Source organism: Mustela putorius, unplaced genomic scaffold (assembly GCF_011764305.1).
Source record: "Mustela putorius furo isolate JIRA1106 unplaced genomic scaffold, ASM1176430v1.1 tig00003853_pilon_pilon_pilon, whole genome shotgun sequence".
Classification (NCBI taxonomy): domain Eukaryota; kingdom Metazoa; phylum Chordata; class Mammalia; order Carnivora; family Mustelidae; genus Mustela; species Mustela putorius.
In genome coordinates, this window is record NW_025422005.1 from 14,538,012 (window position 1) to 14,553,012 (window position 15,001).

The following is a 15,001-nucleotide window of genomic DNA, read 5'->3' on the forward strand; positions in this document are numbered from 1 at the left end:
TTCCTCTTGTATCTTAATTGATTAAAATGACAAGACTATAGGAAACCTTCCAGTGAGGCTGGGAAATGTGGTCTCTTGGCTGGGTAGTAACATGTCCCATTCAACTCCAGTGGCTTCTGTTGGGACAGTAAACCCTGGGAACAATTAGTCTTTGCCACAGGACTACCTGTGGCCTGTAAGTATCTGTGTACATCCTTCTTTCCACATGTAGGATCCACTTACCACCTTCTTAAGAGAGGCGACCCAGGGGCACCTGGGTGGCTCAGTGGGTTAAGCCTCTGCCTTTGGCTCAGATCATGATCTCAGGGTCCTGGGATCGAGCCCCACGTCAGGCTCTCTGCTCAGCGGGGAGCCTGCTTCCCCCTCTCTCTCTCTCTGCTTGCCTCTTTGCCTACTTGTGATCTCTCTCTCTCTGTGTCAAATAAGTAAATAAAATCTTTTAAAAAAGAGAGAGAGAGAGGTGACCCAAAGTCCCCACCCAGTCACGGCATCCAGCTCCAAGAGTGGAATCCCAGGGCTGTTCAGTCTCCTTCCTGAGATGTGGATGTGGTCCTGTTGGCCTAGTGGCCCAAAATCTAAAAGTAATCACCAACACCCCAGTTCCCACTCACTCCCACAATATTCAGTGCGGAGAAGAAGCAGGAAAGAGTAGGAAAGAATAACCACTATCAAATCTTCTGATAAGAAAAAGGAAGAACATGGAGCACACAGTGGCCACCAGTCCATGCAGTTGTCAGTCCTACTGGGCAAGAAGTGTGAAGGTTCCCTGCCCTGGTACACACTCTATCACCTTTCTGCCCTGAGGGAAACTGTCCACTCTCTATGGTGGCCCCAGACTTTGCCCTCTGGGAACTCTTCCTTGACTATCCTAAATTCAGCCACACATCTGAAGTGGGTTTTGGGGAGAATTCCCCACCTTGGGGGCACACAACTCTCTGAGCTCACTTCTGATGGCGGGATTTTGGGGACCCAAGTGTTTCTTTGGGGATTAAACAATCACAGGATTTTACAGAGCAGACTTTTGGCTTCTCTGGGCTAGCCAGTTCTGTGAAACACTTAGAAACCCCCTGGTTTATTTGCTTCATCTCTTCCATACAGGAGTACTATACTCAAAGATCCTTTCTGGGCATAGTTCTTAAGCCTACCAACTCCCCTTTTTTAGTAACTGGCTTCCCTGTTTGGCCCATCCCTGCTGCATCATTTTGATGATGTTCCCCCTTGAGGCCCCAAAACAATAGACTGGGTAAGAAGGTGTCATCCTTCATCAGATCTTTGCCATGGGGCTGATTCCCATTGTCAGGTAGTAAATCCTAATGGTATGTAGCACAGTCTGCTTCCCAGGTTATTAAAGGATGGGACCTTATTAAATAACCTGCCACAGAGTAACAAGGGTCATCAGCTTTCCAGAGGGCCATGTCTGTTTTCCCATTCACGTCATCCAACTACTAAGCCAAGGCCGTGTATTTTTTTTTTTCTTAAGGTTTTATTTCTTTTGTCAGAGAGCACAAGCCAGAAGAGCGGCAGGTCAAGGGAGAAGTAGGTAGAGGGAGAAACAGGCTCCTAAAAGGCCAGGCGCCCGATGCGGGACTTGATCCTAGAACCCTGGGATCATGACCTGTGCAGAAGGCAGACACAACAGACTGAGCCACCCAGACGTCCCAAGACTATGTATTTTAGATGTTTGCTTTTTCAATGCTGCATTTCACTCTCATTACCAATTTCTCTATCAGTTAGGTGTAGGTTAAAGCTGCTGTAACAAAAATTCCCAAACACAATGACTCCAACATGACAGGATTCTCTTTTATTCTCCCATAACAACTCAGAGTAGACAGTTGTGCCGGGGCAAACAAGTGATTCAACTCTGCTGCATGAGTTGGACTAGGGTCCCCAGTGCCTTCTATCCTGTTGCTTCTCCATCCCTATGACCATAAAGGACACAGCCAGAGCTGTCCCACTTCCCCTCAGCCTGTAGAACATAAAAGAAAGGAGTAAAAGGCTATTCATCTCTTTACCAAAAATGTGATCCTGAAGTTTCCCATCTCGCTTTGGGCCACATCCCACTGACCAAAACTTAGTCGCATGGTTGTACTATGCTGCCGAGGAATCTAGCAAATACGGTCTCTAGCTGAGCGGCCGTGTGAGCCGGCATATTGGCTCACTTACTTACTTCTTACTTAAAGCAAGAAGGAGAGGGGCACCTGGGTGGCGGTTAAGGCTCTGCTTTGGGTCATGATCTTTGGGTCTGGCATGGTCAGGTCGTGATTTCAGGGTTCTGAGTTCGAGCCCCACATCAGGCCCCCTACTCAGTGCTTCTCCTTCTCCCTTTCCCCTGTCTCCCCCGACTTGAACGTGGATGACTCCCATATGTCCGTGCTCTCGCTAATAAATAAATAAAATATTTTTTTAAAGAAAAGGAAGAAGAAGAAAATAAATCCTGGGGAGCAATTAATAATCTCTGCCTCGGAGAGAAAGGCAATCCATGAAGAGTGACACAGACCACATCCCGACAGTCAGGGGAAGCCCACTTTCTGCGGCGATTATCTCTGTGAAAATGGGAGTTTGTTAGTCAGTCAATCTGGCTATGCCAGTGTTTTGTGTCCTGGGAACAGGCTTTGCCCATTGTCCCCCAGGGATGCTCCTAGGAGGGACACTGGGGAGGACTCTCTGACTGTGGGCTCTGCCACCAAGCAGCCCGCCGTCCATTGGAAGGCTGGGATTGCCTGAAGCCTTGTGCAATCACAGACACCTTTTGCAAGGCTTGCGAGTTCCTTGTTTGTTAGCGTGTTGGTTTTGACAGTTTGTTTTGCAACACGACTCAAATAGAGTTCACTTGAACTCTGAGAGCTGGTAAACACCACCAAAATTTTGCCCAGACCCAATCGTTGAACCTTCTGTCTCTTAGATCCAGGACTGGGGAAGCTCTGCTCAACCTCTTAAGCCATGGCATCTCCCTTGACCTTGACCTTGACCTTTGCTGGGGAGGTGGGGCTGTGCTGCCCCTGCTCCAGGGCTATGCTTCAAGATGGAGGTATTGCGTGAGCAACAAGGGTCGGAATGCTGGGAAGGGTCATAGCAGTAGCAGGGGGTCACCAAGTCTCCCAGTGCTTCCTGTCAAGCTGTCCTCTCTGAGTAGTAGTGTTCTCCGTGCGCTGGAATGGGGCAAGGCTCTTCCGCAACACCTGCCACGAAAAGTGGTTCTGCTAGAAATGCCACTGGGTTTTCCTCTCTTCTCAGGGTGCAACATAGAGAATGTCTGCTACCCATTGGGTGTCTGTGCGGAGCGGACGGCAATCCAGAAGGCCATCTCAGAAGGACACAGAGAGTTCAGGGCCATCGCTATCTCCAGGTAAGGGGTGGGAAAGGCAGGTTGCAGCCGTATGCATCCATCTGTTTGGCCATTGCTCACCACACGCATGTTATCCATCCGTTCATTCATCTAACACATTTCTTCTGTACTTTCAATGTGCCAGGCACTGTCGGGCTTGGCTGAGTGCTGAGAATAAAGAGAAAAATCAGAAATGGGCTCTTCCCAGGATGCCTGGGATGGTTCAGTCAGTTAGGCAATGCCTTCAGCTCAGGTCATGATCTCAGGATCTTGGAATCAAGTCCTGCATCAGGCTCCTTGCTCAGAGGGGAGCCTACTTCTCCCTCTGCCTGCCACTTCCCCCGCTTGTGCATGGCCTCTCTCTGTCTCTCTCTCTCTCTCTCTCTCTCTCCCCCTCCCACAAATAAATAAATAAAACCTTTAAAATTAAAAAAAAAAAAAAAGAAAGAAAGAAATGGACTCTGCCCTCAGTGAGCCCAGAGCAGATATCAACCAAGGTATCTTTAGCTTAAGGGTAGGTATGGTTTTTGTTCTAATAATAGCGCAGACTACACCAGGATGCCTACAAGCCACAACAGAAAGGCAACATAGAAACCTAAAGCTAGAGGGACCTAAGAATCACCTGATATAGACTCCCTGGCCATGACCCCATTTTACAGATGGACAAACAGGCCCAGCGAAGTTGGGCGACTTCCCTGGGCAAAGCTGGGAGGATCCCAGATCTCTGCAGCCTCACTCTGGGCTCATTCCACGCCACCATGCTGTGCCGGGAAATCAAACACCCTTCCCCACTCTCATTGAGCTGCCTCAGGGATCCCTCATTGGGAGAGGTGACTGCTACACTTGGCATTCCCCACCTCTGAGTGCCAGGATCACGACCTGAGCCGAAGGCAGAGGCTTTAACCCACTGGGCACTCAGGCACTCCCAAGATCCCATTTCTTTATAAGATCCTAAACTTTGCCTCAGTCTGGCCCCGAAGTGGACCAGGCTATTGAAGTCTATTTTCCCGAGCGACTGGAGTTAAGGGGCGCTGACGGAGAAGGGCCCAGCTTCCCAGAGCCTTCCCTTGTCACCAAGGTCTGTCCTGGCTCCCCGTCAGCTTACGGAGGAATAAATGAGACTGTGCCGGGAACATTTTGTGCAGATGAGCAGAGCTCAGGATGTGGATTACACTTAATTTAAAAGCAGGGTGTGGGGAAATAACTCATACAAAGCTGATCCAAGAAAATAATGGTATTCTGGGTGAAAAAGAGGCCAAAGTCAACAAAAGAGGATAATGGCACGGGAGCTTTGCTCTGTTTAGAATGTTCTAAATGAAAGGCTTTTTCTCCTCGTCATTATCTACTTTTAAAAAGGACTGGGTAGGGACGCCTGGGTGGCTCAGTGGGTTGGGCGTCTGTCTTCAGCTCGGCTCATGATCCTGGGGTTCTAGAATTGAGTTCTGCATTGGGCTCCTTGCTCAGAAGGGAGTTTGCTTCTCCCTCTGTCTGATCTGCCTGCCTCTCCCCTTGCTTATGCTCTCTCTCTCTCTCTCTGTGACAAATAAATAAAATGTTTAAAAAATATTAAAAATTAAAATTAAAAAAACAGGACTGGGTATCACTAGTGATGATTAGCAAATGTCCTTATTTACATTAAATCTGCATTTTTCTAGCACCCAACTACTCTTCTCCAGGGATCCAGCCTGCCCCAGCGTCCCTGAGCCAGCAATGCAGCCATTATTACATTAATGACTTGGTAAATTGGGTGCGTGGGTTTGCAGAATGAGTGGAAAGTGCCAGCTCCCTTGTTACACTGATGGGTGTGAACAGTTTCAGAGAGCCCCTTCGAGAGCTCCAGGACGTGTGGAGCTCCAGAGTGTGGAGCCCAGGATGGGATTTTGCTAACAGAAAGCTAAGTTTGTCCCAGGGTGGGCCCCAGTGTAGGCATCCAAGGCGATCGGTTTCCAGCCCGTCGCATCTGATAAGGATGGTCCCAGCACATGAGCAGAATCAGCACAAATACAGAAACTGTCAATCCCAGCACAAGGTGGGAGAGGTCGATGTCCTGCTGCACCAACCATATTTCGGGGCGTGTCTTCTCCCAAGCTTTCGATTCTTACTCTTAACAGGAAGATTGAGTAATGGTTAAAAACCCTGGTTCCGGGGTTAGTGAGACCTGGGTAACCCTGTTCCACTGCTTTTCGTCCCTAGCATGGAGGAGATTAACACACACCCCCTGGGCTGTCACCACACGACAGGAAGTGATTTCTGTACAGGTGCCGGCACAGAGTATGCAACAAACTACAGCTATTGTTTTCACTTTATCCTTTACACCTATCCTTCTTCAAGCTGCAAAACTCCCAAAGGCAGAGCCCGCAAATCCTGGATTCAGATTTTGGTCCTGCTAGCTCTGTGACCTTGGGCAGGTCATGTCATCGTCCACGACCTATAACATAAGGATGATAAGACTACCTACATAGCCCCTACCTTATGGGGTTGTTAGGGGATTAAATGAGTTCGTGTCCCTGAAGTCCTTAGCACAGGAGCCCGGCACAAAGAAGTGCAACGTAAGGGGAAGCCAGTACTGTTACCAGGCTCTCTCTCAACCTAAGAGCTATGCTGCCTGGAAGTGATTTCTTCTGACCTTTGAAGCCAAAGCCAAGTCCAACTTCCTGGTTGAATGCATGTTCACCCCACCCCCTTGAAGACCCTAATGCCAGTCACCTCGTCCAGGGAACTGTCCTTTGGACAGCTGGCCATGCATATCACAAGAATGAGAAAGGGAGTGGTGAGCTTGGCAGAGGCCAGATTATACAAGGCCTTACAAGGCATGGAAAGGAGGCTGAATTTCAATCAGAATGCCTCTACCATGGTCTTTTTTTTTTTTTTTTTAAGATTTATTTATTTTAGGGGAGATGACACAGAGAGAAGGGGAGATGGGGAGGGAGAGAATCTGAAGCCGACTACCCGCTGAGTGTGGAACCTGACGTGGGGCTTGATCTCACAACTCTGAGATCATGACCTGTGCCGAAATCAAGAGTCAGAGTTCAACCAACCGAGGCACCCAGGGGCCCCCGTCCTCTCCCATGGTCTTAACCACAGCCTGCCTGTTTGGAAGTATAAACATGCAGACTTTATCTCCTCTTCCAGACAGTAAGATCCCTGAAGATAGAGATTCTCCAATTGGTCTTTGTTGCTCCTTTCCCGTGCCTGCCTGGTATGGTCAACATGTATGGGGAAAAGTAAAAAATAACACAGGATCCAGCCTCCAAAGAGCTTCTGGAAGGCTCTGGCTGCAACACCTGTCACCTGGTAATTATAAGGGTTCATTTGGCTCAGTGTGCATCCTGGGTCACAGGTCCCCACCCTCTCACACCCCCATGGGCTTTTGTTCTGAAGCTGGGAGCCTGCTCAGAAAGGACTCACCTTTCCATGCAGCACAACCTTTCTTTGGAACCCCACATATGAAAGGGAGTTACGAGGATTCGATGAAATAACACAATTTTCACTGTCTCTTCCCTCAGCTGCTTTATGCCATCCCTACCATCTGTGTCGATCTCTACCTCATGCATCGTTGGTTGGTTCGTTAGTCAGTTTATCTGGCTTCTCTCACTAGTCCTGACTCCTGAGTGCAATGAGTTTTGTCTGTTTTGTTCATTGCTGTATCCCCAGCACCAACAAGGCCTGGCACAATGCACCAATAAACATTTGTCAGTTAAAATGAGATAATTCATTTAAGTGCTTTGCAGGATGCCTGGAACCCTCCAGGCACATATTAAATAATATGGTAATCATTGCCAACATATATATGATAAGTTAATTTTAAATTATATGTAAGTTATATATAATAAATCTGTATGAGGAGGTACTAAAATGAAGACAGAGCTAATACGTGTAAAGGAATGAGTGCCTAGTAGTATAGGCAGTAGTGATACATGTAGACCACTCTAAGGTTTACAAAGCCCTTGGCACACTTTTTTTTTTTAAGATTTTTTATTTATTTATTTGACAGAGAGAAAAATCACAAGGAGGCAGAGAGGCAGGCAGAGGGGGGTGGGAAGCAGGATCCCTGCTAAGCAGACAGCCTGATTGCGGGGCTCGATCCCAGGACCCTGAGATCATGACCTGAGCCCAAGGCAGAGGCTTAACCCACTGAGCCACCCAGGCGTCCCGCCCTTGGCACACTTTATCTCATTTTGTCTTCCAGCATTCCTGCAAAGTAGGTGCCATGATTCCCTACATGTTACAGGCAAAGAAATGCACACTGAATGGGTTAAAATGACTTGGTTAAAGTCACACATGGTTAGCGAAAGGAGGAGCCAACGAAAAGCCAAAGCTGAAGTCCTGTGTTCTTGCAGAGGTCTCTCAGAGCTGTGGGTCTAGAAGAGCAAGGATGATGATGTTAGTGGACATAACCGCTGGTGCTCCAGCAGACTTGGCGGCCCCTACTGTTAAACTCACCTTCCTTAAGAGCCACCCCTCATCCTGCTCAAAGCTAGAGGACTGCCTGTAGGTGGCTCCTTTCTGAGAGGCCTACCCTTGGCTGTAAGCATCTCTTCTCTAGACTTCTCAGATGCCAAGAGCCTGTTTTACCCTTTGACTCACATGTCTTATTTTTTTGCATGCCTCAGGGCCTTCACACATACTATTTCTGTTGCCTGCAGCATAGAAAAACATGGGGCTTCGGTCTAGCACCTCTGTTAGTTACTTCATTTCACTGAACCTGTTTTCTTGCAGATAAAATGGTCATTCTGACACTCAGGTTGCACTGAGAATTCAAAGAAATAATGGATAGCCAATGCCGGGTACAGATCTTGGCACACAGTAGCTGCTTGCTAATGGTGACTTAGGAATGCTCCATTTCCTCCAAGAACAGGACCAAATGCCATCTCCTCCACAAAATATTCTCTGTTGTTCCCCTGACAGGGATTGTCTCCTCTTAGAGTACGTTCTTACCGCGTTTTGTTTAAAATGATAATTCATCCAGGTTTCTGCTTGTTCACTGGGCTGAGCAGACTCCTGAAGGCCAGAGAGATATTCCTCTTAACCTTTGTGTCCCTGGAGTGTGGGTGACAGTGAGTGTTTTGTGTCCCCGGAGTGTGGGTGACGGTAAGTGCTCACTAAAAGTTTCCCAAAGGCACTGATGAAAACGACAGGCCTCCGGTTGGAAACTGCCTGGTGGGATGGGGTGTGACCTCATCCAGAGCTGGGCAGAGCCTCGGGGCCTGATCTCCGCAGCTGTCCTCATGCATCGGGAGAGACTGATCCAGGTTTGATTCTCTGTCCCCACAGTGACCTGCAAGATGACTTTATCTCACCCTGCGGAGCCTGCAGGCAAGTCATGAGAGAGGTAAGCACCTTGCCTTTCTGGAAAAGGTACACCAGCTGCGTCCCTGGCATTCCTGGTCTCCCAGGCTGTGGGAGCAAAGCCAGGCTGCCAGCCAGGACACTTAGCTACCGTCCTGTATGCCCTGTTGGCTGACAAGCTTGCCCAAGCTTGCATGAACCGCTGGAAATTATTCCTTCCTACAACAGCCACTGGAGTGTCTTCTGTGTGCTGAGCACTGAGCTAGGGCTGGGGAGACAGCAGTGAGCAGACAAGCCAGGCCTTGTCCTCATAGTTCACAGTCTAGTGCAAGAGAGAGACAACAAACAAGGAGCAAAATAAACAGTTTCTGAGAATGATGAGGGCTATGGAGAAAAGAGTGCAGAAACAGGAATCCGAGGTCAACAAACATTGGTCTAGGGCAAAGCCAGCCCCGTCCCCTTACTTTTGTAAATAAAGTTTTATTGGCACACAGCCCCGCCCATTCCTGTATGTTTTGTCTGTGGCCACTTTGGCCCTACGACAGCACAGCTGGACAGTTACAAGAAAGCCCTGTGGCCTGCAGAGTCTAAAATAGTTCCTGTCTGGCCTGTTACAGAAAAATAGTTTGCCCACCGCTGCTTTAGATAGCCAGGAAGGGCCTGTCTTGGAGGATGACATCAGCGCAGAGATATAAATAATAAAAAATGAGGCAGACAAAGGTCTAGAGAAGATTTCCAGACAAAAGCAACATGTTTAGTGCCCATACACTTGGTGAGTTTGATTAAGTCGTGAGAGGGCCAGACAGGCTGAAACACAGTGAAAAAGGAGGAGAAATGATGGGACTGAGAGCCTTATAAGCCATGGGACAGGGGGTACACTGGATTCCAAAAAGAAAGGGAACTGAGGAGTGCCTGGGTGGCTCAGTGGGTTAAAGCCTCTGCCTTCGGCTCAGGTCATGATCCCAGGGTCCTGGGATCGAGACCTGCATCAGGCTCTCTGCTCAGCAGGGAGCCTGCTTCCTCCTCTCTCTCTCTCTGCCTCTCTGCCTACTTGTGATCTCTGTCTGTCAAATAAAATAAATAAAATCTTTAAAAAAAAAAAAGAAAAGGGAACTGGATTGTGGCCTTAGAAATGGTGAAAAGCAGATTCGATGAGTTCTTAATCTGGACTCAGTGGTAAGTTTTTTTGTGCATGTATGTACATTTGGGGAGTGTCAGTAGCTTTCCCAGGCTCCCCAAGAGGTCTGTGTCCCCCAGAATCCCCAAAAGATTAAAGCCACTGGCCTGGAGAATCCCACAGGCCCTTTGAACTTCCAGGTGAATCATCAGCCCTTCTAAACACAGCATCTCATTTCATCTTAACCCCAGCCTATCAGGGAAGTGGGCGGGCCAGTGCCCCCACTTCCAGAAAAGTAAAACGTCCTGCCGAAGGGCATGCAGCCAGATGGTGGTGAGCTGGCATTCATGGTCAGTTCAGGCTCACTGCTCCTCACAGCCCTCTCCCTGCCTTTGTGGGTCTATAAACAAGACCGATTCCCTTGGGCCCTGGAGGAGATATAATGGTGCTTTGCAGACTAGGAGAACAGGAGCGCCTGGTGCCCTGGAGATGTCTGCTTTTGGAGTTGTTTACATCCTGGGAGAGAAGGGGTTGTTTCCTTTCATTTGCTTTTGTGCCCTGGGGTTTCAAAGCATTGCCTATCGTGCAGACAGCTCCATTGTTTTTCTGCTTCTTGCTAGGCCTGCAAACCAGACAGAGTTAGCAGCCCATGATTCCCCAATTCAGATGCAAATGCCACCATAAAGGCATTGAATCCACAATATGGACTCCTCTCACGTTCGAGGGGCAGAAATGGCTACCCAGCACCTTGGCATGTCCAAGGCCATGTGAGGAAACCACATCAGGGTGCCAGCTCCCTGGCTTCCCAGGCCCCAGCTTAGGCCAACTGCTCATTGCTGTTTTCCCCAAACAGATTAGATGTTGGCAAAGGAGAGAAGGTGAATAAAAAAAAGCTGAAGGAGGGAGAGGCAGAACTGAAACCAAAAATGCAAATAACCAATGATGAAGCTTGGGGGCCGAGGATGGGGCCCTCGGACTCACCACCACTCAGGTTTTATCCATACCCTCAGGCAGAGCCTGCCAAGCAGAAAAATCTCCTTCCTTAAAGCATTAATTTAAAAAAAAAAAAAAAAAAAATCCAGGGTGCCTGGGTGGCTCAGTGGGTTAAAGCCTCTGCCTTTGGCTCAGGTCATGATCCTAAGGTCCTGGGATTGAGTCCTGCATCCGGCTCTCTGCTTGGCGGGGAGCCTGCTTCTCTGTCTCTCTCTGCCTACCTCTCTGCCTACTTGTGATCTCCGTCTGTCAAATAAATAAATAAAATCTTAAAAAAAAAAAAAAAGTCAGAGACTGATCATGCCCCGTAATAATGTGATTCAGACAGAAGCGTGGAAAGCCATTAGGCTACTCAACACCAGTTAGTAAGAACGGCTTCCATTAACTGAGCACCTGCTACGTCCAGGCACTATGTCCAGTGCCTTCTGTCCATCATAAGTCTCACAACGCATGGGCAGGCTGAGCCCCAGTTTGCTGACTCCAGCTCTGGAGCTCTGCGTCATGCACAGCTGTCTTCCTGCCCAGTACTTTCTTCTGTTCTTTTTTTTTTTTTCTTTTTTTTAAGGTTTTTATTTATTTGACAGCTAGAGAGAGAGAGAGAGAGAGCACAAGTAGGCAGAGAGGCAGGGAGAGAGAGAAGCAGGCTCTGCTGAGCAGGGAACCCACCGCAGGACTCGATCCCAGGACCCTGGGATCATGACCCAAGCCAAAGGCAGCTGCCCAACTAACTGAGCCACCCAGACGCCCCACTTTCTCCTGTTCTTAAAGTCGTTTCACACATCAAGATGCTGAGCCCCAGAGGATCGGATCATTTGTCCAAGATCAAACATCAAGCAAGTTTTAGCTCCTGAAAGTAGAAGAGAAAGATGGGGAGGCAGATCTGAACTAAAATTTCTTCTTTGCTGGCTTTACCCTCTTAAGCGTAAAGTGGGGGTATGATAGCACGTACCACAAGAGCAGAGAGTAAAATCATGCATGGGCAGTATCTGGTGTGTAGTGAGCTGGGCGTGTACCTGCTCATGCTTGGGAGGAGTGGAGGACATGCTGGAGGGAAGCAGGGTTTTAGTTGTCCTATGTCCTGGCAGGAAGGCCCTGGGGTTACTATTCCTGTAAAGCCCGGGGCAAGTCTCATCACAGAACAGAGCGCTTACTGCTCCTTAACAAAGTGCTGAGCACTGTTTTAATTGCTCAGTGGGCATTCTTGCATTGGCTCTGTCCTCAAGCTCTCTGGACCAGGTATGATGACTGTCATCCCCACTTTACAGATGAGAAAACTGAGGCACAGAGAGGACCATTCTGCAGCTAGAGTCAGACTCAAATCCAGGTCAGTCCTAACCCCTCGGGCACGCTACCTCCCTCATGATGGCTTTGCTTCTTTTCCAGTTTGGCACCAACTGGGCTGTCTACATGACCAAGCCAGATGGCACCTATGTTGTCAGGACAGTCCAGGAGCTGCTGCCTGCTCCCTTCGGGTCCATAGGCTGGCAAAAGGTCCAGTGAGTTCGGGAAAATGCCCACTGCCTGGAAGAACCTGGGTTTCCACGTGTATTTAAGGGGACAGCTGCCCAGAGAACTTCACGAAGATGTTCTTATAGACCTGGAGACATCTGCCAAGTGAACAGGGCTGGGCAGAGATGGCTTTTCCAAATGCACTCGAGCGCAGAGATCTTCACTGAAGCAATAAAGGGTTTCGTTCCGTCCTGGGCCAACACCCCTCCTGGCAACCCACCTTGTCCTTCCTGGGACAGGAACACCCATCCCTTCCTTTCCTTCCCAAGGGCCATCTTTAAAATTCCAGCCAAGTCTGAACTGCTTCCCCATCAGCCTTCCCAAGGTTCTAAACTGTTCTGAGCGACTTTTCTAATCATAGACCTCACAGAGTGCACGTTTTGCTCCATCTCTATCATTGTTCACAACTCTAAGGGTGACAGAGTGATTTGTCTTTCTAGAAAGACCTGGACATCTTCTGCTAGGGGAAAGTGGGACTGTGTACCCTTCGGTGTGGAGAGCTGGCTTTTTAGGCAACTTGCTCCTCCAGATGGGACGCCCCGCTGAGCTGAGCCAAACTGCCAATGGCCATTTCTAGAGTCTATTTTGGACTCAGGGTAGACCTGAGCACCTCTGGATGCTGTCCCCCTCTCCACGGCTGTATCTGAGTGATTCCAAAGTATAAGGGGAAAGGCAGGAGTTCGTCTAGACAGGGTAAAATTGTATCTCTGGGGGCACCTGGGTGCCTCAGTGGGTTAAACCTCTGCCTTGGGATCAGGTCATGATCCCAGGGTCCTGGGATCAAGCCCCACATCGGGCTCTCTGCTCAGCAGGGAGCCTGCTTCCCCCTCTCTCTCTGCCTGCCTCTTTGCCTACTTGTGATCTATCAAATAAATAATAAAAATAAAATCTTTTAAAAAAAAATGTATCTCTGAAGACCGACTGTGTGCCGAGTACTTCCCCATGGATTCTTTTTTCTTTTTTCTTTTCCTTTTTTTTTTTTTTTTAAAGACTTTATTTATCCATTTGACAGTGACACAGCAAGAAAGGGAACACAAGCGGGGGGCAAGGGGGTTGCCAGGAGTGGGAGAGGGAGAAGCAGGCCTCCCGCTGAGCAGGGAGCCCGACATGGGGCTCAGTCCTGACTCTGGGATCATGACCTGAGCCAAAGGCAAACACTTAACATCTAAGCCACCCAAGGTACCCGCATGGATTATTTTTATTTAAAGTGCCCAGCAGCTCACTAAAGTGGTTATCTACCCCTTCTTAGAGATGAGGGCACTGGGCTTCAGAGAGGTTGAATGACTCACTCTAGGACTGTGGGAAAGCTCAGACCCGAACCCAGGTCTCGGAACTCTGAGTATGGTCTAGAAATAGTGCGTGATCTTTGCCAGGAGCTGTGCTAAGGCGTGTAACACATATGAAGGCTTATGTGAACCCTCATTCATCCAGCTCAAAGTGCATTGTCCTCATTTTACCGAGGAACAAATAGAAGCTCAGAGAGGTAACGTCACTTGCCGAAAGTCACACAGCTAAGAGGCAGCAGAGCTGGAACTGGAGTCAGGTCTGTCTGATTCCAAGTGTTTTGTTGTTTCTGGCTTTTTTTCCATTCTCCTGCAGCTGAAGTTTGGCTGCCTTTGTATCTTTTACATGGCAAAAACTGCAAAGTTAAAGATGTGTAAGATTGGGCGCCTGGGTGGCTCAGTGGGTTAAGCCGCTGCCTTCGGCTCAGGTCATGATCTCAGGGTCCTGGGATCGAGTCCCGCATCGGGCTCTCTGCTCAGCAGGGAGCCTGCTTCCCTCTCTGTCTCTGCCTGCCTCTCCATCTACTTGTGATTTCTCTCTGTCAAATAAATAAATAAAATCTTAAAAAAAAAAAAAAGATGTGTAAGATATAGTCTGCGCCCTTGAGGAACTAACTCCCAGTCTGACGGAAGAGAGATGTAAACAGGTCAAGTGCATGGAAATATACACAGTGATCCAGGCGAGTACCGGATGCGAGGTGGGTACAGTCGAGGTGCCATGCTGCCTTCTGGGGTGTGAGGAGGTTAGGGAGGGGACCATTGCATTGATGCACTGGTTATCAAACCTTGTCCGCCTCTCTGTCTTTTGCCCTTCTCTCTCATGCACACACAGAGTTAGGAAGGTGAGGCCTCAGGAAGGAAGGGAGCCAGGTTGGCCCTCTAAAGGGGGATGATGGCTCTGGGTGTCCTCCCTGGAAGTTGGTCTTGGGACCAACCCCACTGGATGAGTGAGAATAGAGCACAGATTTCTTCTTTCCTAGGCAGGCAAGTTGCTGGGGGTGCTTGTAGTGGACAGGCAAGTCATCCCTTTCCTGTGAGTCTTTCTACTCAGGTTCAGAGCTCGTGGAAGTATTGCTGTCTGGCTTCTCCACAATACACCCAGACCTCCCCCCTGCCGCCATCTTGGGAGGCAGGAACATGGTCCCAGCCTGGCTGCACGGCGCAGAAGTTGACTCTGCCTTTCTTTAGAAGTGGTCGATGGGGTCTTCAGCTTAGTCTCCTGAATGTTCTCAACAAAGTGGGATGGAGAAAGAAAAAAAAAGAAAGTTGAAAGAAAATGCACTAAGATGTTAACATCAGTTAAAATTCTGGTCAATGGGAATCTCAGTTCATGATTTGTTTTCTTTGTACATATCTGAATTTTTAAAAAATATTTTATTTATTTATTTGACAGAGAGAGACATAGCAAGAGAGGGAAAACAATCAGGAGAGTGGGAGAGGGAGAAGCAGGCTTCCCGCCAAGCAGGCAACCTGATGGCGGGGCTC

General features: G+C 48.7%; 1 protein-coding gene across 2 annotated transcripts in view; it reads left to right on the top strand.

Moving 5' to 3' along the window:
• Positions 1–15,001, top strand: part of CDA (cytidine deaminase) — a 28,894-nt gene that overhangs the window by 8,697 nt on the left and 5,196 nt on the right. Inside the window, exons 2-4 of one of the 2 annotated variants that reach the window (XM_004741281.3) lie at positions 3,235–3,346; positions 8,600–8,657; positions 12,108–12,609. In XM_004741281.3, the coding sequence (XP_004741338.1) occupies positions 3,235–3,346; positions 8,600–8,657; positions 12,108–12,224 (287 nt within the window). In that variant the 3' untranslated portion in view covers positions 12,225–12,609. Of the gene's footprint in view, positions 1–3,234; positions 3,347–8,599; positions 8,658–12,107; positions 12,610–15,001 lie in introns of those variants that run through there. The other variant, XM_004741282.3, reaches the window with a different exon arrangement.